Here is a 24135-nt window from a genome sequence, read left to right on the forward strand (position 1 = left end):
GGGGCCTTGGTTCCCTTTTCCGTAAAATGCGGACAATGGTAAAAGGCTGATGCGAGGACCGGTTGAGGTCAGGGGTGTGACAGGGCTTGGTGTATCTTATAGCAATGAAGATTGACTGTGTGTCCAAGGAATGGGACTGATTGACGCAAGGTCACCCGACAAGTTCGAACAGCAGCTGGAACTCGGACCCAGGTCTCGTGCTGACCCGTGAGCAGAGTAGTTCCTACCAGGGACTGGAGGGTGTTCGGCCTGTCCATCGTGGCTAGGAGGGATTGGCTAGATGCCATGCCTGTGGAGAGGCCACTGCATTGTGTTGAGCCTGTGTTCTAGCCTCATAGAGAGGGGATGTCACGGCTAAGTCTGATTAGAGCAGACCCGGAAAGAAGGCCTTGGTCCGGCTTTCTTGTGGGCAGCCGAGGAGTGCTGAGCCTTTGCTGGGGGTCGGGTGCTGTGCTCAGTCCTGGGGATGTACCAACAGCTGGGATAATGGGGGCTACACACGTTGAGAAGGCTGTCCCAGTGCACGCAGCTTGACCGTGCTGTGAAGGAGGAGCGGGGGAGACCCCCAGGCTCAGAGGTGTAAGAGAGGGCTCCGGAGGAAGGGACCTTTTGGCAAAGCCCTGAAGGAGCTGAGGAGCCAGGCAGGTGTAGGGGGGGTAGTGCAGGGGAGGGCAGAAGGCTGGAGGAAAGGGCCTTTGTGGCCCCCAGTGAGGTTTGGCATGGTTGGTGGCAAGGTGCAGGGGTCGGGGCTCTGGAGAGGTAGCCGGCCTGGTGGCTAAGACAGGGCCAGGGACAAGGCCTTATCCTGACAGAGGTGGGGGAGCATCTCCCCAGGCTGGGAGGAGCATGACGGAGCCTGTCAGGGCCTACTCCCTCCACTGCTCTCGTGTGGGAGAGAGGAAGGCCCAGCCGTCAGCTTCACTAGCCATACATGTGTGTTCTGCTTGTGGAGACGGGTGCCCAGGAGGAGAGGGTGCTGGAAAGGGGACGTGGAAACATGCTTCTGGGCGTGCAGGGTGGGAGGGGCCTGACACCACCAGGCGAGAGACTGAGGGGACATCTGGATGCACAGGAGGGACATCAGACCTGGCGAGCACAGGGAATCCATCGGCATCCAGGTGGAAAGTCAGGCATGCGCAGAGGGCGTAACCTGGGAAGGGTGAGGGGAAAAGCATGTGGGTTGGAGCCTGGGGAGTGGCAGCAAGGGAAAGGGGTAAGGAAGGAGCCTGCAGAGAAGCATCGCCAAGCCAGGCAGGAGCCTCTAGAAAGCGGACAAAAGGGCAGATAGGAAAAGGCAGCTGTCCTTTGGATTTAGCAACGTGTGACCTTGGCAAGGACAGCTGGCCAGGGAAGCGGAATTATGGCGGCTCAGGAGTGGGCATGGGGAGGAGGCAGGGAGAGCAGACCTGGGCTGCCCTTCCCTGGCTTGGGCTGAGAAAGGGAGCAGAGGGAGCAGTAGCTGGAGTGGGCTGGGGTCCATCAAGGCTTTGAGGTTGGTTGGTGGGTTGGTGGGTTGGTTGGTTGACTGGTGAGCGTGTGGTCCATGACGGCAGAATGTGCCAGAAGGCAGAGGCTGTGGAGCTGCTGGGGGAGAAGAGGCTGGTCCTGAGCTGGTGGGGAGGATCCGGCCCACACTGGACAGCGGCCCCATGCCCGTCCTTGGACTGGGCCCTTTGGGAATCACAGAGTGTTGAGCTCTACGAATCCCGGTCTCAGCCTTCAAGGAGTAGAGAAGTCATAGGCTCTGGGCCACTCAGCCAGGACCATGCTCTTCAAGTCCTGGCGCCCTTCCTCCTCTTCCTGGGGCCCTTCCTCCTAGGAAACCATCCTTCTCCAGGACATTGGAGTAGATGGCTGCTACCGCTTCAGTCCCGTTCTCTTGGCTTCCAAACCTCCTGAGTTCCCAGGAAGTTGCTGCTTGGTTGAGGGGAGGTGTTGGGGCTATGTTTCTGCCCCCCAACATTGGGGAGCTTCCTAGACCCTCACACTACCCTCTTCTCATTTTCAATCCTCTCCTGAGCCATCCTCTTCCTCCCTACAAATCCGCACATCCCGTCGTGAGTCCCGAGGATTTCCAGCCATGGCCTGGGCATCTCTTCACATCTTCCTCATGGGCATCTCACTCTCAGCAAAGGCCTGGGGTCCTGCATCGCTCCCCTCCACGCCCACGGGTGGTATCACTTGAGCCAGCCACGTTGAAAACTTTGATCTTGGTTTCTGCCTCATTGTGACCCTTCCCCCATCCGATGGCCCCCTGTCCTAAAACACCCGCTTCTTGTGGGGACTTGAAGTCTCTTCCCCCTCCAGACCATTCCTCTTGGTGCCAGGGAAGCATCTTTTCTCTGAGCCTTTATCTTTGATCAAGTCTAAACTTCTTAGCGTGGCATTCAGGGCTGATGGGGATGGGGATCCCGTCCGTTCTGCCCATCCCACCTCATCTGCTCTCCCCCCCCAGGTCCATCAGGCCTTTTAACCCCTCTTGCCTTTGTTTCTGGTCCCTGCCTGGAGTTCCGCCTTCCTGCCTCCATCTCTCACCATGCTCTCTGGCCCCTCCAACCCCCTTGTGCTCCCCAGCAGGTTACACACACCTTCCATGGCCAAGGCACACAAGTCAAGGCACAACCCTCGAAAGTTCAGAGTTTTTTCTATGTGTATGTGTGTGCACACGTGTGCCTTTCTGCACACAAGCAAGCGTGAGCCGGGGAAGACCACTTGTGGTCTAAGCTTGCTGTGGGGGAAGAACTGGGGGGGTCTGAGAGCAGCCACAGGTCACAGACTCTAGTGCTGACACGGAGTTGGTTCGAGCATAGGGCAGGGACCAGATTCAGGAGAGTCAGAGTGGCGGTGGGTCCAGCTCACAGTGCCCAGCACAGCAGTTGGGGGGAGGGCCGGGGAGCACCGAAGGACATCTTTGTCATTGGATGTTGGAGGGGAGGGGGTGTCATGGACCCGCCGGGCAGGGCCGAGTGGAGGTTAGGATCCAGTTGGCAGGGCGTCCAGTGCCAAGAAGAAACCAAGCCATTCTCACTTCTTTCTTCTCCGGCTGGGAAAAGGGCGCCTGCTCCGTCTTAGACTGGGTTCCGGGGGGCCATAGAGGGACTCAGAACTTAAAATCGGGGTGTGGTTTGGGTCCCTGGTGGCCCTGAGGCATCCTGCTACGTGAGGGTGAACCGTTGTCTCTCGGAGACGGGTCTCCCGGGCTTGCGCATAGGGGGTTCTTCATAAGAGTGATAAGAATCATCTCTCCCCGCCACCCCCACAGCCCTCCCTTCCTCCCCTTGAACACAAGATGTCACTCCACCCTGAATCAGGTGAAAGTTGGCCCCTCCCTGGAGAACAGGGTCCCACCACCAGCCGGTCAGGGCCTCTAAGGAGGGAAGGTGGTTTCAGACAACAGGAGAGGCACTGGTTGGCCAAAGGGAGCTGACAAATACCAGGGCCCTCAGGGACTCATGGAGAGCAGTGCGTGTGTGAGAGTGTGTGTTTGAGTGTGAGTGTGCATGTGCGTGTGTGTGTGTGATCACTCCGTCGCCGCCTGCTGGCTCCCTCTCATAGAGTCCCCTCTTTCAGGTCATCCTGTGACATCCTCTCAGCCAGAAGCTGATGGTCCCTCCAGAGCAGGACTGAGTCCCAGCTGCTGTCCCCACTGCCTCGCCTTCTCCCAGCCACCTCCCTGCCCCCTGTGCCTGCCCCGATTTTGAGAGCCAAGACCACTGGGCCAGGACCTGTGGTATAGCCTGAGTGTGGGGCACAGGCAGGCCCTCTGCTGGGTGCTGGGGGCATGCTCAGTGGGCCAAGAGGCCGCACCTCCCCTAAGGCACCCATGCCATCAGACCCCCTGTCCCCTCGGCCTCATGCATCAGAAGGCTCTTGTCCTGGAATCCCACCAGGAACCAGCCTCCCGGTCCCAGCAGAGCCTTTCCCGCCTCTGTGGGGAGATGGGTGCGGCTGTAGCATCAGGGACAACGAGGCATTCTGATGAGGATCGTAGTGTGTGAGCCTCATGGGCTTCCTTTTTGGTGGAAATAAGAGCATTCTGGTTCAGGTCCAAGAGCTCTGGTGGCTCTGAGGCCTGGCAGGCAGGCTGGCTGCCCCAGGAGCTGCCCTAGGAAAGCTTTGGGCCCTGATGCCATGACCCCGGAGGGTCCCTGGGAGCAAGGTGATTGGAATCTGGGTCCTGAGAGCTTTACAGCTCATCAGGAGATGTGGTCGGGGAGAGCGCGCAGGACTCTTGATTTCTGACTCTCCAAACGGGGACGTGACAGTGGTCTCGCATACCTCCTGTCACCCCGGTGTCCAGGCGGCTTCCGGACGGGCTGTTTTAGCACTTGTTGCCCCTCCCGGGAGATGGGCAGGCTTTGGAGCAGGCAGGTTCAGATCCTAGGTCCGTACCTTTCTGGCTGCGGGATTTGGAGCCTTAGGCTCTTAAGAGCTCGTGCTCACGGTTGTGATTTAATTTGTGTAAAGTGTGGGCCCGGAGGAAGCCCTCGGCAAATGGTAGCCGCTGGAGCCGCTGGAGCGTGGTTGTCACCTTCCCTCACTGGCATTGTGACTGCTGGCCCAGAGGGGCCGTCCTTTGCAGGCAGAGCCTGGGGCCAAGGCTGGCTTGGGGACAGAGTCACTCCCCTTCCTGGCGGGAAGCACGGGGCCTGCTGCCTCTGGAGGGAAGAGAGGGGGCAGCGGTATATGGCCAAGGGCACGGCAGGTGCAAGGGGTCCGCGGCGGATCCCCAGGGCGACTCCCTGCCCCCTGCCCCCACGCATTTCTCTCTGGTCCACGTCCTCCTCGCCCAGTATCCGTGAAGGGCTGGAGGTATAACTAGGAAGCGTGTGCGTCTTCTGAGGTGGGAACCAGCCTCTTCTCCTCCTTTTTTTTTCTCCTTTACCATGACACCTGTTGCTCATAGGTACAAATCAAACGAAGAGTATGTATATGTGCGAGGCCGCGGCCGAGGGAAATATGTTTGTGAGGAGTGTGGAATTCGCTGCAAGAAGCCCAGCATGCTGAAGAAACACATCCGCACCCACACTGACGTCCGGCCCTATGTGTGCAAGCACTGTCACTTTGCTTTTAAAACCAAAGGTAAGAGACAGTCAGCTGGAGCACTGCCCCGGCCCACTGTAGGGAGCTCCCTTCTGGGAGCCCTAGCTCAGAGCTCAGAGGACCAACCCGCTCTGCCTGGGGCCTGGGCCCCTCCCTGTCCCCCCATTGCCTGTGCTCCCCAGCGGCCGGCTGGCCGTGCAGCCTGCCCGTGCAGCCCGCTCCAGATGGGGCCGTGGCACCGCCCACCAACCCCGCGCCCCACCAGCTGCCCCAGCCTGTCCTCTTGGATCCCACACAGCCCCTCCGCCTGGCTTCCCCGGCCGCCAGGTGGCGCTCTTGCACACGGTTCCCAGTTTTGATTTTCTCTCCTCACCCCGGTCCTGCTGCATGTCTCCTTCGCCCTCAATCCACCGAGCCCGCGAGCTCCAGCATCCACACTTGTCACCAACACTCTTGCGTTTGGAACTCCATTCCACTCCGAGCCACGTAGAACACTCGCATGGTCACTTCTCATGGCAGAGCACGCCCCTGCCTCCACCCGTCTCACCCCTCAGACCATGTTCACGCCCACCCACCCGGCCCCTCTGCAGCTCTCAGCCCAGGCCCGCTCGCCTCCCGCCTGCCCCCGGCTGGTGGCCCCGACCTGCGGCCCCAGCCACACCCCGAGGCAGGCTCAGCACAGGCTCTGGCTGTCGCCTGAGAAAGGAAGAAGGGTCCCGCTGCAGCTGCAGGGACCCTCGGGTGAACAGGAGGGTCCAAGTCCCTGGGACTTGGACCAGGCTCCTAGCCACACAGTTCCCGCAGGCCAGGCAGGGAAGACGCAGTGGCTTACGCATCGCTTCCTGGTAGCTGCGTGGAGGGACAGAGGTGAAGCTGAGGAAGGGCTGGGGCTCGTGACCCCCCTGATGGCTTCAGCCTCTTGTGCTTTGCAGACTCTTGGGTCAGGATTTGGGCATGAGGGTTCTGCCTCCTCCTTTGAGCAAGTGGGAAAGGGGGGCCCCATGCTGGCCCCCACTGGAGCCCTGTGGCATTTCTGCAGACAGAACCCGAGAGCAGATTCAGCTGTACCTGGTTGATCTTTCTTCTGCTGGTCAAGCTGTTCCCATCCAGAGAGGCCAGACCAAGCCCTGAGGAGTTCACCAGCCTTTCTCCCTTCCTCTTCCTCTTGCTGGCCACCTCGGCTCTCTCTGAACTGGGTCCGGGGGCAGCTTACCACAGCCCCTGGCTTCCGGCCCCTCTCTGCCCAGGCTCCATCTCTGCTCGCCTAACCCCATTCACAGACCCCTGCCCTCCTCTGTCCTCTGGCCGTCCTTCTCAGGGGGCCTCAAACTTTCCCACCTACATTTTGGGTGGCATGGAGGTGCCCTCCCTCCTACTTTCTTTCTCCAATCTTCTCCCTTGGCATCTCATAAACAATGTTCCAAAGGATCCCCAGAGAGGACAGGTAGACCTGGTACTTGGCCCCCCACATCATGGATGCGTCTAGCCCCAGAGTCCTGCTATGTCCAAGGTAGCACAACCCAGCGTGCCTTGGCCCTGGATGTAGGCTCTGTCCCTGCTGTGTCCCCTACAGCCCCACTCCCTCCGGCCTTAGGCAGCCAGTGGAACTTTATGGAGGAAGAGAGATAGAAATAGTTGACTGATAATTTAGTAACAGAATAAAAAGCCACTTGTCCAAAACACCCTTGAAGGTGAAGAAAGCCGGTCCCCGCAAACTAAGTGTCTGTTAACACTAGAGCTGTAATGCGAACCCAGGACCCCCACCTCAGGGGGGTCACCCATCATCTTCCTCTCAGTGAGCAGATCCTCCTTCTCTGGAAGGAATGGCAAACTCGGGCGGCCTATTGGGTGGCCTCCAGGCCGGGTCGTCGTGGCTGCGCCTGTTTCCAGGCTGTTCAGGGACCAGCCCATTCTGCTCTCAGGGTGAGGACCCCAGTCCTAAAAGTACATCCCAGCGCAGGGTTACCCAGAGCTCACCTGGGCCCAGCACCCAGAGGACCATCTTGGGGAGCCTTCCCCCCTGCCACGTGAGACTAGAAAAACCCATCTAGGTTCCCACCCAGAGCACTGTCTCCAAAGACGGTCCCTTCCAGCTCCCCCTGCCTTTTTGGAGAGAAAAGCCCTGGTCCCTGGCACGAACAACTCTTTTCCAGAGCTCTTTTCACTGGAGGCCATGCCAAGCCTGTCCGCAGTCCCTTCCTGGGTCCCTCTGGACTGGCATGGAGCCCCGGAGGGCATAACCTGAGCAGAGGCGCAGCAGACACTCGGCACGCCCCGGGCCATGGAGTCCTAGGTTTGCAGGCTTGCCCACACTGCCTGCAGGCCAGGCCCAGGAGGGTCGGTTCCCAGCCAGTGATCAGGGAGCATTCTGAGCTCTCTTCAAATGCTCATAGAGGCTTCTGGAAGACCACACCTTCAGAGCCAAAGCAGGAAGTGGATCTGAAATGGCGGCATCTCTAACTGTGACTGCAGAGAGGGGCCGGTCGGGGGTGGGTGGCGCGCAGCTGCAGCAGAGGACAGCTTGCTCTTAGCTGTCTCTGCGCGAGGGGACTGAGGGAAGCAGCAGGACACTGAGGCTCCTGTTCTTCCAGGGCCTCGTGTCTTCCCGGAGGGGTGGGCCTTCAGCCATCACTCAGGAACCTCCGGCACCTCCTCTAAAGCTCTTGGCTTCCTTCAGGCTGCCGTACCCTCCCTCCCCTCTCACCCTTGGGCTCCGGCTGGGGCCAGTGGTCCTCGGGACGCCCCCCACCACCACCTGGCTGCGCCCAGGCCCGGGGCGCCCTTCCTGTCTGTCTCTGTCTGCCTGTCTGTGTCTCTGTCTCCGTGTCAGACATTGCGGCGGCAGCTTGGACTCCTGGGCGGGAGCAGAGGCGTCTCAGGGGGTTGTGTGGGAAAGGCTGCCACGATGTCCCTGTGGAGGTGTGGGGGTCCCCTTTCCTCTTCTCAGATGGTTCCCAGACGCCAGCGGGGTGGCTGTGCCACATACAGGCCCTTGCGCCGGTCGCCGCAGGGGACAGTGATGACTGGGCAGCTGTCAGTCTGTCAGGCCCCCGGGGGCCGAAGGAGGGCGAGGGGTCAAAGCTGAATGAGGCAAAGCCGTTGGCAGGTGCCCTCGGCGGGGGTCCCATCTCTCTTCCAGACATGCATCATTTTCCATCCGCTTGCCTTTCCTCCTTCATTCCAGGACTGGGGGTCTCTGGGTGGGGGCTGGGACGACTGTGAGAAGCTGTGGACTTGGCCTGGCAAGCTGAGGCTCTGCCCTCGACAGAGAAGGGGTGTCTGAGACGAGAAAAGATGCCTGCCGCCATGGGGTACACCTCCCTGCATTCACAGAAGAGCCCCAGGGAGGGGAGGTCAAGGAGGGCACCAGGTGACACTCAGGGCTGCTCAGCCAGCCTCGACTCCTGTCACCCACACCACACGGCCTATCCCGGCAGAGTCCCCTCAGGCTCCCTGACTCCTCCCTGCAGCCTCCAGGGGCCACCGGCACCGGCACCGGCACCGAGCCCAGACCCGAGGGTGAAGCCATTCGCCTCCTGTCCCCCATGACCAGCATGGCACGTGGCAGAATCCCTGGCACCCAGTCTGGAGGGGTGGTCACGCGGGCGGGGGTGGGTTCCTGGCTCGGGAGGGAAGGGGGTCCCACGAGGTGAGCATCAGCTCCTCCCAGCACCCCCGAGAGGTAGGTGTGACTTCAGAGTTGCTGCAATGGGGAGCTCAGAAGGTTAGAAAGCCTGCCCGAGCGCACGCAGCTAGCAAGCGATGGGGCCCGAACTCAAACCCGAGGCTGGCAAGCTCCTGGGCCAGCCTGGGTCGATGCTGCCAGTGTGCGGCGAGCGAGACCCCTGGAGCCTCGGAACCTGCTTCTAGTCGGGGTTAGCTGTACTAACCCACCTGCTGGGGGGTCACGGTGCTGGTCCGTGGGAGCCCTCCCGTAGCGTCCCAGCAGCTGAGACAGTCGGTAATCATGTCCAACAGCGTCATGGCCCCAAGTTAGAGCAGAAACAAGAAGCCAGCCTCCCCTACCCGTCGCCGGTGGCGCTTGGGTTACAAGGTCTGGGAGGTTCCTTCCAACCCCTTCGCTTCTGTGGTGAGGAGGGCATTGCCCCCGTGTGGTGACTGTGCACCCGTTGTGTGCTTGGGACCCACCTTGGTTGAAAAGAGACCTAAACCTTCCCGATGGAACATGCATGATGAATAGTGTCCTAGCCAGGATGGCAGTGTGCACAGTCCTCTGTGGTCTGGGGATAGTGGGCCAGTCCCAGAACCTCAGGAGACCACGGATATCTCGGGCCCCTGGAAGACCCCAGCTGCCTTCACTAGCCCTCGACATCCTACTCAGGGCTTACTTGCTCATGACAGGGCAGGCAGAGGCCCCCAGTGTTAGATAGGGACCTCTGGGGACCCTCTGGCCCCAATATGCATCTTGAAGTTATGACTCTGCTTTCCCTTTGGCCAGGAGTAAAAGATCCAGGTTTCTGTCTGGTTATAGGAGGAGACTCTGAGTGGGGAAGGGTACAGTAACAGACTAGGAGTAAGGGAAGAAAGAGGAAAGAAGTCCCCTTCCATCCCCACTGTCCTTGACCTGCGTACCCTAGGGAATCCCGGGTTAAGGTTCCCATTGCCTTCTCAGCAAAACCCTACAGATTCCTTAAAATTCTCAGAATAATTAAGAATCACCCTTTGGCTCACCCATGGACTCTCTTCTATTTCGCTTACCCACCCATCCATCCATCTGTCCTCCTGTCTATCCATTTCTGCCATCTCCCAGTTTGTCTTCCTAACCATATAGCTTTCCATTTATTCTCTCATTCTGTCTGTTCCTCCCTTTCTCACATCTGTCATCCCACCAATCCATCCTTCCATCCACCTGCCCAGTCTATTTTCCTCCTGTCTGCCCCTCCTGCACATAGCCCCTCACCCTTGCAAGTCAACCAGCCACTCTCCCACTCACCCCTGCCTCTCTCTCCTCTCCAGTTCTCCAGCCTCCCACCTGCTTATTAGCCCATTTTCCAACTATCCTTCCATTTATTTTTTTTATCTAACCATCTACTCCCCATCTGTCTCTCCATCTGCTCATCTCATCATCCAGTGTCCTGTCCGTCTGTCCACATTCTTCCTCTTCTTCGTTCACCCCATTTTTCCTCTTACCCACTAACCCGTCTATCTGTCCATCCATCCGTCCACTCACCAGTCTCTCTGCATCTGTTCAAATGTCCATTCTGTTCTCTTCCAACCATCTATTCAAACTTGCCAATTAATAAGCTCAGCGATTCAGAGCTCCTGACTCGGGGCACTGACAATTGTTATATGAACGATCATGGGCGAATGTAGCAATCTGCCGGCTACAGTGAGACCATCACCATTTAGAGGTGGCTGCTGAGCTCAGAGGAGCATCCTGAGGCTTCTGGCCTGCATCCTTCTGGGGCAGACTGGGGTGCTCTGCCTCTCCTTCCCTGGTGCTCCTGCCCACAGAGGTTTATGGTCTGTGACGTGCTGTGCATGCCTGGGGGAGAACAGAGGTATCACTACCTTTTCCCCGATCCCACAGAACTGCTGCCCCTGCCCACAGCTGTGGGGCTGGATGGACCGCTTAGGGCAGAGGCAGGGATGGAGTGGGCAGAAGCTTTGCCCAGCCCTCCCTGCCTTTGTCTGCACGGCACAGCGACCTGGGAGAAAGAGAGGCCCAGACCATGACTTCTCTGAGGAAGGCTTTGTGGCTCAAGGTCCCTGTCCAGCAGACTTCCCTATACCTTCTGCTCTTTCTCCATTTCTAACAGTAACTTTGTCCTCGTTCTTCTCCCATACCCTGTGGGCTGCCCCACTCATGGCCTCAGTCAGAAGGGCATCCTCAGTACCCACCCAGCACATCAGTGAACAGGGCCCCTCCGGGCATGCCAGCATCTGAGAAGGCCAGAAATCCTGCTCCATGAGGGTCACTGGCTCCTAGGCCCAGAGTTAAACCCAAAGCAGGAAAAACCTATTCCACATGAGTTGTATTTTTAATTTCTGTTTGTTTGTTAACCAGCATCTCACTTCCTCATTACACCCTCCGCCGTCTCCCAACCCCCTCCACTCCCTCCCCCAGCTCCTGAACACGGTCCTGAACTATAGTTGTGGGACACATCCCAGCCTGAGCACCCGGGCGCAGGGCTGTCCCGGCTCCCCTGCCCAGCCCCTGCAGCCGGCGGGGCCCTGATGGGTCTTCGAAGCCACAACCTGCCCACCGGGCACTGCATCAGCGAGCCCCCGGCCTTCGCTGTCCCCCTGCCCTGCGGCCAAGAGCCTGAGTCCATTCTCATTTCTTTCCAGGGAATCTGACTAAGCACATGAAGTCGAAGGCCCACAGCAAAAAGTGCCAAGAGACAGGGGTGCTTGAGGAGCTGGAAGCCGAAGAAGGTACCGGACTGCCAACTCCCTCCTCCCCCCCCCCCCCCCCGCCCTCCTCACCGTCTCCCCACCTTCCTCTGCCTGCTCCTCCCCCTGTCCCCCTCGCCCTCCCCTTCCTTCTGTCCTCTCCCTGCTGTCTCCTCTCCTTTTGGGCCCTCCCCGCCAGCCAGGGTTCCCACCTACCAGGAGATAAAGGTCAAATTCAGAGGGACCGCCCTCTTCTCTCCATACACTTCGAGTCCACACGCTGTCACACTGTGCATTGTGGTCTAGCAAGGAGGCAGCGTGCCTGACCCTTGCAGGTGCTCAGCCAACGTGTGGTACATACTCTAGCACATGAGTGATTGTAGTTAACATTGACTGAGCACCTACTATGTGTCCTGCGGGTTGTAAACCCGCGCTGGGGATTATCTCATAAATCCTCATGGTGATGCAAGGCGTGGGGGTACCTACGCTCCCCATCTGCCCCCCACCTCCACACTCGGGGCCTGAGCCTGACACCTGGGCCTTTTAGAACTTGGGAAGCTATCGAGAGAGCCAAAGCCAGACCTGACAGCCCCTTGTCACCTCCCCATCAAATCCCACAGCCCCAGACCCGCACCCTGGCCAAAGTCCTCTGTCAGCAAGAGGCACATTAGAACCTACTTCTGAAAAAAATCCAACAGAGGAGGGTGTGGGGGTCCAAGGCCCTGGCCAGCCATGGAGTCCAGGGAGGAGGCCAGAAGGACTTTGGCAGGTGGACAGCAGTGTCTCCCCCTTGCCACCCCAGCAAAGGGAGTCAGGGAGGCCAGGGGCATTCCCCTGTACACAGCAACCCTTTGATCAGATTCCCTAAAATCAGTATCAGGATTTAGAGTGTGACAAAGAGGGTGTGTGTGTATGTGTGTGTGTGTGCGTGCGTGTGCACATGCACACGTGTCTTTGTTTTTCCGATTTCAAGATGTATTTACAGTCTTTCAGAAGAGGTAAAGCACGTTTCCTTTTAGGCGTACTACATCACCTTTACTGCACTAAACACCGTGAACTTGGGGCTGTTCCCACCAAAATGAGAATGGGGGGCCACCATGCTTATCTAGAATGTAAATTAAGCCGTTTACACCGGTTGTCTCACTGAGTCCTCATAGTGAGTGGTAGGAACTTGTGTGACCCCGTTTTCAGTTGAGGAAATTAAAGCTCAGATAGGTAGAGGCGGCTGCTCAAGGTCACACAAAAATGCTGGCTGTACACCACCCCAGTGCCTGCTGGGCTGGACCTGGGGGAGCCAGAGCCTGAGCGCAGAGCCCGCCCAGGGAGAGTCAAGAGGTTGCCACAGGCAGGCACCGAGGGTCCACTGAGGGACCCAGGGCTGGTCCCTGCCCTTCTCCCAATCTCAGTTTCCCAACGAGGCAAAAAAGGATAACCATACCCACCACGTTTGAGGATAAAATCAGTGCATTTATTCTAGAAGTAATTACTGAACACCCGCTCTATCCCAGGCCCTATTCAAGCTGCTGACGATCCCACAGTGAATAAAACTATATGTTTTTTTTTAATATTTGTTTATTTGACAGAGATCACAAGTAGGCAGACAGGCAGGCAGAGAGAGAGGGGGAAACAGGCTCTCTGCTGAGCAGAGCGCCCGATGCAGGGCTCGATCCCAGGACCCTGAGATCATGACCTGAGCTGAAGGCAGAGGCTTTAACTCACTGAGCCACCCAGGCGCCCAAAAACTATATGTTTTATTCTGAAAGCTTACATTCTCGAAGGGAGCAGGGCAGCGAACAAATGCGGAATAGGACAGGGTCGATGAGTAGGAAGCAAAGATGTACGTGGGGGCTGGGAGATGTGGGGATGGTTCGCTCTGGCAGGAGTGAGCAGAGAACGTGAGGGGAGCGGTCAGGAAGTCAGCAGGACCGGGGTGGGGGTCTGGGGAAGGGCTCTCCCCCAAAGGGAACAGAAGGTACAGAGCTCCTGAGGACCCAAGGCGGGCACGGGGGATGAACTCAGAGAACAGGGCCATGAAGGTCAAGGGCGGTGTGCGGTGCGGTGGAGTAATGTCCCCCACCTCTCAGTAACTCTGTGTGCAGAGGACGGTCAAGACGGGTGCGGCTGGAGGCAGCTGTCAGGCCGAGCACACATTGGCTTGGACTGGGTAGAGGTGGGGAGAAGTGGTAGGGTTCTGGAAACATGCCGCAGGTGGAGCCGGGTTTTGCTACCACGAGGAGGAATGGTGGTGGCATGAGAGAAAAGGAGCCAAGAATGAGCCTGAGCTTTATGGCTTAAGAAACTGGAAGGACGGAGTCTCCCCTTCCCGTGATGATGAGGAAGGTTCTGGGAGGAGTCTGTCAGCTAGATGCCAAGGCGCGCTTGGGAACACTGCTTCCCTGTGGCCAGGTTCCCCCCAACAAAGCCCAGCCCCTGACAGAGAGGAGGTTGGACACCAGCGCCACCGTGTGGCCGGACTCCCTTGGCACCCTCGCAGGCTTCATTCTGCGTCTCCTCCTCCGTCCCTGGCCTGAAGCGGGCTGGGCTTTGTGGATGGAGGCTTGCTGGTGATGCCAGCAGTGGACTGGCAGCTCCCTGAGGGGCACTTGGGATGGGCCCCCCAGGCAAGGGCATCTTACACAGTCCTTCAGGAGCCCAGATGCAGGGGGTCTGGAGAACCCCGTTCTAGACAGGGGACCCTTGGCTTCCATCATTCCTGCCCTAGGTGCCTAGAGCAGGCCACTCTGGGCCTCCACTTCCTCATTCATAAAGATATCCCTGCTGGATATCAGGGGACACTGGTCTTGACTCTCCCTCACAAGTAGAACTACCCTTCTGACCATCAACCGTGAGATGTTTGCAAGGCTGACCATCTGCTTGGCATTTTGGGGTACTTGAGGTATTTGCTAAGTTGTATTGGGTACTTACTATGTGTCAGACCCTCACGATCCTCCTACCAGCTTCATCAGGTGACTTTTACAGCTCCTACCCCCATTTTACAGATGAGGAAACTGAACACGGAGAAAGTCTATTGCACACCACACAGCTAGGAAGGGTAAAGCTGGGATCCAAACCCAGACCATTTCCTGCTTCTCGGTGCATAAATATTATTTTATACTGGCAGAGTAATAATGCAAGGGTTGTAAACCTTAGTCCTGACTCAGCCAGTGCTCCCTGGCTGATCTTGGGGAGGAAGCCCTTGTCCCCTCTGGGCCTGGATTTCCCCATATGTAAATGAGGGGTGAGGTGAGGTGAACTGCTGGGTCTGAAATCAGGTCTGAGGCAGGGCCTGGGGCACTGCAACTCTGTGTTTTGCATACCCCACCACCACCACCACATCCCTCCTGCCTTCCCCTTTGCTCCTGGTGGCCAGGAGACCCTGCCCTTGGTCCCTTGACCCGCCCTTCATCTGCCAACCCCAGTTCCACCCCATGGTTTTTGACCCACCAGCATCCACTTCGGGCCTCTTACCGCTGCATACTGAGCTGTTCAGAAGCAGGAACACCAGTCTTTCCAGGCCCAGGGCCGCTGGGGCATGCTGGAGTTTGGAAGCCCGGCAACGGTCAAGTCAGCTTGTGTGTCCAGCTCTCTTGGTTGGTAGTGGAATGGGTGCTAACAATGAGCCCGGAGAGGGGCCGGTATGACCCCTCAGGAGCCTGACAGGTGGGCCAGATGTCAGCAGAGCTCTCCCCAGAGTCCTGACTGGTGCCCATCTCAGGGGTGCCCACACTTGACTGGTGTCATGTTAGAAGTGACCGGGCTGGTTGGGGCTGCCCCACCAGCAGCCAGACCTGAAAGTATTCCAGAAGTCCGTTCCCTCCTCACTGGGAGCAGCCGGAGTTCTGCAAGGGCAGCACGTCCCCTGGACAAAAGCGGCTGGGAGGGGACCCTGCTGTGCAGTCTGAGGCCAGCTTAGCCACCCCTCCCCCTCCCAGAAGCCAGGACCTGCCACCTGCCCAATGCTATTGGGCCAACCAGCAGCAGCCTGGCCGGGGTGGCAGGTGTGTGTTTAGACTGACCATGGCCGGTGCTGCTGGACCGGCCAGCCTGGCTGCTGGGTCCCAGAATACTAGATTTCTTCATGAACGTATTGAGTGGCCATAATTATTTGAGCCACTTCTCTGTGCCCCGTGTGGTTATTCCTCCGGGCCAAGCCTGGGAAGGAGGTGAGAGGGTCCCATTCGTTTGACAAAAGGGGAGATGACAGTACAGCAAGGCGACTGCACGGGCTCAGAGGGGATCCTGTCCTGAAATCCTAGTGAAGAGACAAACCAGCAGAAAGGCTTGTCTCATTTGCTACGGTTCAGTCCCAGCCCTGGGACTTACCTTATTTGAGCAAGCTACTTAATCTTACTTACCTTGGTTCCCTCATCTGTAACATGAAGATAAGAACAGTGGGACCTCTCGGAGCATTTGAGAATTAGATGAATTAACACACGTGAAGGTCTTAGAAGGAACCTGGCCCAGGGTAGTTACAAGGTAACTGTTGTTCGCTGGGATTCTTTACATAGTGTTCCCAGAGGTGTCGTGGCCCCCATTCTCTCCACAAGCTTGGACCATGGCCACAGCTATCAGGCCCGGTTTGCAAACAAGGACAGGGGCATAGAGGGCAGCGGCACGTGGGGCCGGCTGTGACCCCGGGGCCTCCTGTGTCCACCCCTCAGGAACCAGTGATGACCCGTTCCAGGACTCAGAAGGGCGAGAGGGCTCAGAGGCCGTGGCGGAGCACCAGTTTTCAGACCTGGAGGACTCGGACTCGGACTCAGACCTGGACGAAGACGAGGATGAGGATGAAGAGGAGAGCCAGGACGAGCCATCGGGACCGGCCTCGGAGGCACCCCCGCCTGGCCCGCTGGCCCCGCTGCCGGCAGACTCCTCCCCCGATCCAGGCCCTCAGCCCCCCGATGCCACCTCGGGCAGCCAGGCCATGCGGGGCAGCTCGGGGTTGGAAGCAGAGCTCTTGGCAGCTGGCAGTATCTCCACGTCCTGCCTCAGCGCCCCGTGCCTCCCCCGGCTGGGACCGGCCCCTCCAGGCCCAGTGGAGAAGGACACAGGCTCAGCCCTGAGCTCCAAGGCTGTGTCCCCAAGAAGGCCGTGGTCCCCAAGCAAAGACGCAGGCAGCCGCCCATCACTGACCCACAAACACTCACTAACCAAAAGCGAATCGTCTCCCCAGCGACACTCACCGGCCCGAGAGCCACAGGCCTCCACCCCAAGCCCGCCTGGCCCCCAGACGGGCCCTCTCCCTTGTGGGTCTCCAAGACTCGAGCAATCTCCTCTCACCCCCCGCCCCCTGGGAAGGGAACTGCCCTCTCGAGCGCATCCGCCCCCTGAACGCAAGGGGGCCCCGGACCCCGGCCCCCCCCGACACTCACCCACCAGGAGACGGTCCCCGGGCCAGGCCGAGTCACCGCCACGGTCAGCGCTGCCAGGGAAGTGGGCCTTGGCTGGGCCGGGCAGCCCCTCAGGAGGCGAACGCAGCCCAGGCTCAGGGCTGGCCCCGCGGGCTCTCTACCCACCCGTGCCTCTACCTCACAAGCTTCTTGGTAGAAGCTCCGAGACCTACGCCTCCACGTGGGTGAGTTCCTGCCCCCGAGTAGCTGGACTGCTCATCCCTGATGGGTAGGGGGAATGGGGCGGCAGGGGGGCACAGTGCATTCCTCCTTGAGGCATCAGACCCGCAGCTACACAGCCCGGCCAGCTGGGTGATTGCTAACAGAGCAGAAATTTGTGGGGTGCCTCCTATAACAGGCACCCCACGGGGGCCCCCAGAGCTAGCCAGTGTAGCCTTGGAAGCAGCACGGCGTGGACAACGGGGCTGGTCTTGAATGCAGGCAGAAAGGTTTGTGCCATTCCCCCCCCCCCCAGCCCCCCAGTCCCACCACAACCAACGCCATCCTTGCCAAACCATCACTGTCCATCAGCACCCTCCCTGTCCCCGCCATCAGCGCCATCTCCACCACTACTAGGCTAACAAGCGCTGGCCACCGGCGGGTCAGCTCCATCCGCATTCCCACGTCGGCAGCCCCGCACCCTCCCGTCACCGCCAACTCCATCCCTGTCAGCTCACCTTTACCTCCCAGTGCCTCTTCTGCTGCCCTGTTGTCATAACCCAAAGCCACCGTCCCCTACCAGCAGCATCGACACCATTGCTCAGAGGCTTAGGCTCCTGGAGGAGCACGGGCTGGGAATCTCCCCTTTTGGTGTCACGTTATCATTCCTGGTGGTGGGAGAGTGTAAAGAACCTGGAGTGGGAGCCCATTTCCAAGGGTAGAGTTGGGTCATGACCATGCCAGGAATAGGAGAGGCAGCAGGATCGAGCCAGAGGGTCAGGTGTGCTGGCCCGAGGCATGAAGGCCGTGGGGAGGACTCATGTGCTCACGGTCACCGCAGGACTGGGGACAGGGCGGCACCATGGGCCGAGGGTCGGAGCTCAGCTCCTGCCCTAGTTCAGCCAAGACTCCTCTGTCATCTCGGGTGAGCCCCCCCCACACCCCTCATCTTTAGGCGGCGGGGGTCTCCATGTGCCAGCAGCTAGCCCTTGCCTTACCCTGTCTTCTTTTCTGACCCCAGCAGAAGACCGCATCCCGGAGTCCCTCCTGCTCACCAGGCCCTGCTCATCCTCCGTCTTCCCGACCCTTCTCAGCCCCCCATGACTTCCATGGCCACACCCCAGCCCGGACAGAGGAGAACATCTTCAGCCATCTCCCTCTGCACTCCCAGCACTTGACCCGTGCCCCGTGCCCCCTGATTCCCATCGGCGGGATCCAGATGGTGCAGGCCCGGCCGGCGGCCCATCCCACCCTGCTGCCGGGGCCCACCGCCGCCTGGGTCAGTGGCTTCTCAGGAGGTGGCAGTGACCTGACAGGGGCCCGGGAGGCCCAGGAGCGAGGCCGCTGGAGTCCCACCGAGAGCTCGTCAGCCTCCGTGTCCCCTGTGGCTAAGGTATCCAAATTCACACTCTCGTCGGAGCTGGAGGGCAGGGACTACCCCAAGGAGAGGGAGAGGACGAGTGGGGGCCTGGGCAGACCTCCTGACTGGGAGCCCCGAGTGGCTGAGGTGCCCGCAGAGTCCGTGCCCACCCACAGCCCCCACACCCCGCCCGAGGCCTCGCCCCGGCTACCCCAAGGCCACAGGCCAGAGTCCTGGAGCCCCCGCTTGGAGTCACCACGCACGTTGGCCAACCCCGTGGCCTCCGCCGCCTCGCCCCTGGACCGCAGCAGCTCCGTGGGCTGCCTGGCAGAGGCCTCCACTCGCTTCCCAGCCCGGAGGAGGAACCTCTCTGGGGAACCCAGGACCAGTCAGGGCTCCCCCGAGCCCTCAGGAAGTGGGGGGCCTGAGGCACTTCCACACCAGCCCAAGGACAGGGGCCCCCCGAGCACTTAGCCTCTCACCGACTGCTTCAGCATCTGGCTTCCGGTGTTCAGCAACAGACATTTCCAGCCAACTTCCTCGAATCATCTTGCTCTCACGGGCTCCTTCTCCCATCTGTCCGTCTGTCCAAACAGCTTCTGCTCAGCACCCAACTGTTCTATCTTCCCACGTATGCAGTTTCCTGTGCCTTTTTCTGTACCTTTTGTTGCTTGAAAAGAAACAAACAAAACACACGCACACATCAAAAAAACAAAAACAACCCACGAGGAGTTTGAGGCTGTGAATATTCTGTGCTTTTTTTGAGCAAGGGTGTAGGTGTGGCCTCAGCCTGGGCCACTGTGGTCTGCAGCCACCCCCCAGGGCTGTCAAGGGGTGGCCACGTGCTGAGGGAGAGGGGGATGCACTGAAGGAGAAAGGAAAAAAAGAACAAAAAACCTTTAAAAAATATATAATTAAATGTAAAAGCAAGCACTTCTATGTACAGATGTTCATGGTTCCTATTTATTCCCACTTCATTCTACCCCAGCTAGTGGCCACCCTCACTGCCAGCAGAAGGGCCAGTGGCCCAAGGCAGAGGGACACAGGCAGGGGGACCCCACTCAGCCTCTCAGAAAACTCCAGTTTTCTTTTTCCCGAGGAAAAGAAAATGTTACCTTTCTTAGGATTTCAACACAGATGAGAGGAGCAGACAGAAGGTAGGAGCTTGCTGGTTCCGCCAAGGCTCCCTGATACCCAGGTGGCCTGAATTGTGGACCCATCCTGGCATCCTGACAAATTCCCCCAACCCCCTACCCTCAAACCCTTCCCTCTATCCCCACCCCTAGCCCCTACGCTGCGAAAGGAGCCCCGACTGTTCATGTTCTGGTTCCTGAGGACCCAAATGGGGCCTTGCTTCGGGCCCCCAGCTACAGACTGCCTCCCTTGTTCTAGAAACTACCCACAAGCCCAAAGTGACAGGGCGCAGACCCTAGGCGTCAAGATCCAAGTAACGCCTTGCATTACCGAGGCCAGGGCTTGGGTTTCATTGCATGTTTGGTCCCTAGGGCTCAAAGGGCCCTATTTCTTCCATGGCTGAGCTTTTCTAGTGCTCAGAACTGGAAGTGTATAGGGACCCGTTTCTGGACCTCTTTTCAAAAGCAGGACTGGGTTCCTCCCCTCATCCCCACCGCACACACTGTCAAGCCTCCACTACCCCCCAGGAAGCACCCAAAACCATGACTGCTGGGAACTGCCCAGGCCTGTTTGTTGGCTTAAATCTCTTTGAAAAATTACACACACACACACACACACACACACACACACACACAGGATGGTATTTGGTACTTCTCCCAGCCGCCTCAGATTCTCTTGACCTAGAAGAATTGTCCTAAATCAACTGAATTCTTCTCCAAAGCAATCAGTACTAGGCAGCGTCTCCTCCCCCAGCCTTGTCTCCTCCCTCAAGAAACTGCCTTGTATTTCTTGGGGGCAAAAACCTGCTTTGTAAGAGAAATAATGTGACCAGAAATGAAAATCCCAAGTTGAAATAGAGAACTCATGTTTACCCTGCCCTGGGAGAGGCGGTTTCTCTCCCAACCTTCCAGAATTTCTTTCCTTTCATTTCTACAGAGGGGGAGAAACCACACGGATGATGGCCCTGGCCCACCTGGGCTAGGTGCTGAAGCCGCCTTACAGAGCAGCCAAGTCCCTGGCCAGTCCCCAGGCCTCAGCCAGGCCGTGCGAACCCTGTGCCTGGGGCCTCCCGAGTGGCTGAAGTTGTACAGACAGGATACGGGTTGAAGCTGTAATTCCCTTCTCTGCCAGTTCAGGGCCTTTCCCTGCCTGGCCACCGCTGAGTAGACAGGCCAGCCCCAAGTTCCGTTAAAACACAAACCGGACAATGGGGAAGGGCCTCCCTGGGGGTCTGCTGGGCTCTGGGGTGCGGGGGGTGAGGTTAGCTGGCAGTGTTCAGCTGCCTGCCCCAGAGTCCGGGGCTCCTGCCACCCTGGGAGAAGACCAGAAAGCCTGGCCTTGACTCTACTGGCCGTGTTTTGGCCTCACAGGAAATGGGAAGGTGCCCGGCCCTGGTTACAGCCCAGGCTTCCCTCACCTTCCCTCAGCCTCACCTCTCAGCCCTACCAGTGGACACTTCTAGCCTCGGGGCCCGGGAGCTGGATAAAGGGCATCACTTCAGCCCAGGTTTGAAACCTTCCTGGGCAAGATCTTCCAGCCCAGACCTACAAAGTAGCAGACAGGGGTTTTTGCTAGCTGAGCCGAGCCCCTGACCTTGGGGGTGGCCAGGCTTCTCCCCCCAGGCACACACCCCTGCTCTCCTGGGTGTCATTCCTCTGTTCTGGGACAGCCTGCCGACTGAGATTTCCTCCCTGGGAGACCCAGTCATGGTCAATGTGGCCAAGTGGGGAGAGTCCTCGCAGCCACTCGGGCCCACAGGCATAAGCAGAGGGGACAGGGACCGGGAGTCACCAGAGATCCATTTCTCAATGACAGGGACACAATGCACAAACAGAATCTGGCTGAAGGGCTGTTGCCCCACACCGATCTCCAGAGGGACAGAATCAGTGCCACCAGCCTGGGACAGATGTCGCTGGGCAAGGGCTAACCCCTCCTGCCATCCTCTGCCCCGGCTCCTCCAAGCACAGAGGTCCCAGCACACACACACACACACACACACACACATCTCCATAGTTCGGAAAAGGACGCTCACTCCATGCCCTCCCCGAGGGTACCCTGTCCCACTCCCAACCCCTCCCACATCTGCAGTTTGAGTGTCATGCTCCTGTTCCTGTTAAGTGGGGGCAGCACCAAGAGTAGTGCTGATTGGCTGCCACAGACACCTGTTGGTGCTCTGTGGAAACGTGTCGGCTGGCCACGCCTCGCGTCAGGCTCACTCTGGTCCTTGACTCTTGGCCGTGTGGCTGAAATCAAGCTGCCAAGGTCTCCGAGCCAGCCCTCGCCCTCTGTTAGGAATTCCAAGACACTCAGCCCCCAGGCCTACCCTCCAGGATGCCCCCCCACCCTCAGCAAGCTCAGGGCCATTCTGGGTACTAACCCCGTTCTTCTCCTAGGCTCCGCGCCCAGGCGCACCCCCGGCCTCCCTGCCCATGGCTTACACTCTGGCCCAGCCGCAGAGCCCCTGCAGGACGCTGACAGCAGCAAACTGCCTACTCTCCCTTCTCCATCACCTCCAGCTTCCAGGCCCAGAAGTCCCTCTGCCTCCCTCTTGGGGGGAAAAAGTCTGAAAAAATTAGCTTCCAGATCCCTGGTGCCCCGTTCCATTCTCCACCCTGCCATTCTGCATAGGAACCAGCAATATATCTGAGCTGAACTGCTCTCCAGTCCTTTCTCCAGGAAAAAAAATCCTCCTTAGAGCAAAAGCCCTGCCTCAGAGACAGATCTGCAGCCCTGAGCAGGGGGAGAAAGTTCCCGAAGGCCAGTCCCGCAAACTCTGCTTCCGTGGTGTGGCTCCCGTCTGCTTTCCATCAGAAAACCGCTTCGGCACTTATGATCACTTTACTAAACCTAGCGTTTAAAAAGAAGAAGAAGAAGAGGAGGAGGAAAAGAAACCGAAAAAAGAAACATGTAGGCAAATGTAAGATACATGTGCTCTGTAAGATAAATATTTGCCTTTTTTTTTCTAAAAGGTGTATGTATTCTGTATGTGAAATTGTCCGTAGAGAGTTTCTATGTTCTTAAATGGCAATACATTCCAAAAATTGTCCTGTAGATATGTACAGCAGCCACACGGGGATGGGGTAGTTTTGCCTGTAATTTTATTTAAACTCCAGTTTCTACACCTGCAACTTGCAATGTTGGTATGGTATCTATCAGTGCAAAAGAGAAAAAAAAAAAAAAAACTCAACAAAAAAACCCCCATGCAGGTCTAAAGCACAGAGTCCAATGTACAAAAGGAAAAAAATGCTCAGTATTGATGTGTGTGACCTTTGTTGTAAATTACATCTGTACTGTGAATGAGAGGTTTTTACAAGTATAATAATTGCCTTTATTACAGCTCTGGCTGCGTGTTCAGCCTGAGGATATTTTTTAAAAAAAATCACACAGCACGTTGGAATAAATTTGAAAATCCCAACATAGCCCTGCTCGTCTGGCTCCTGGTTTCTCGTGAGGGTTGAAGAAGGTCAGAGTTGGAGGGACGCTTGCTGTCTTGAGCGCTGCTTTACAGGACAGTGATCAGGCCCAGAGGAGGAGGTGAGCAGGCCCCAGACACACAGCCTGGGCCTTGTGGGGGCCCTGGCTTCCAGGCCTGGCGAGCACTGGATATATCACCATTGTGATCTGGGGGTCTGTGTTTCCTCAGGTTGCCACGTCTAAAAACAATAGGAATCTATTCCCTCAGAGTTTTGGGGACCAGAAGTCTGAAGTCTGGCTGTTGGCAGTGTGGGCTCCTTCTGGAGGCTCTGAGGGAGGGTCCAATCCACACCTCTCCTGGCTTCTGTGGCCTTGCGCTGAGACTTGGTGGGCCCTGGTTTGTAGCCCTGCTTTCCTCCTGTCTTCTCTGTAGGTTCCCTCCCCCTCACCTTCTCTTCTAAAGACACTGGTCATGGGATTTGGGGCCTACCCTAAACCAAAATGATCTCCAGATCCTTAACTGAATATATCTGCAAAAACCGTTTTTCCAAATTAAGGTCACACTCGCAGGTTCTGGGGACCGGAGCACGGGCTCCTCTCTGGAAGGTCATCATCCAACTCCCTGCAGAGTAAGCCAGGGAGTCAGGCCGTGACCCAGGCCCTTACTGCCTGTGTGATCTTGTGTAAATCACACAACCTCTCCAGGCCTCCTTTGCCCAGCTGTAACGTGGAGGGTGGTGGTGTGGAGTCAGTGAGATGGTGTATACAGGGAGGTGAATGCAAGCTTGGACAGAGAAAGCCTCCAAAAATCTTCTCTGAGCTGCTCTGACATGGGGGCCTGGGGATGCCAGGGAGAAAAGGCCGGCATAGACCCCCACCTTTTGAATTCTGTAATGATTTATTGAGTACCAGTGAGGGGCCGATGGCTGGATACAAAACTGAGCAAAACAGTCCCACCCTCGAAGAGCTTACATTCTAACACGTCATTGCATGTATATTTCCTCCCGATGACGTCATTAATGACCCAATCACAGTGGCCGCAATTGCTGTGGCGGGAGAGAACAAAAGCTGTAGTCCAGACTGGGTCTGAGTCGTCCTAAAGCCCTTTCTTGGGAAACACCTAAGGGGCAGAGAAGGAAGGGGAAGCCGTGAGAAGGAGCAGCTGGGAAGTTCAGCCCTGAGAACCTAAGAAGTTCTGTTTCAGCTATGAGGGGATCGCCGCTGACTTCAGGAAAGTCGGGCCTAGCATGGTGCCTGGTGCAGAGCGGGCCTTTCCCA

General features: G+C 57.9%; 1 protein-coding gene across 1 annotated transcript in view; it reads left to right on the plus strand.

The window, feature by feature from the left end:
- HIVEP3 (HIVEP zinc finger 3) overlaps nucleotides 1–22832 on the plus strand; it is a 462911-nt gene extending 440079 nt beyond the window's left edge. The window contains exons 7-10 of the mRNA XM_046010454.1: nucleotides 4907–5082; nucleotides 11356–11442; nucleotides 16062–16975; nucleotides 17971–22832. Coding sequence (XP_045866410.1) covers nucleotides 4907–5082; nucleotides 11356–11442; nucleotides 16062–16975; nucleotides 17971–18783 — 1990 coding nt within the window. The 3' untranslated portion in view covers nucleotides 18784–22832. The remainder of the gene's footprint in view (nucleotides 1–4906; nucleotides 5083–11355; nucleotides 11443–16061; nucleotides 16976–17970) is intronic.
- The last annotated feature ends 1303 nt before the right edge of the window (nucleotides 22833–24135 follow it).

Source organism: Meles meles, chromosome 1, assembly GCF_922984935.1.
Source record: "Meles meles chromosome 1, mMelMel3.1 paternal haplotype, whole genome shotgun sequence".
Taxonomy (NCBI): domain Eukaryota; kingdom Metazoa; phylum Chordata; class Mammalia; order Carnivora; family Mustelidae; genus Meles; species Meles meles.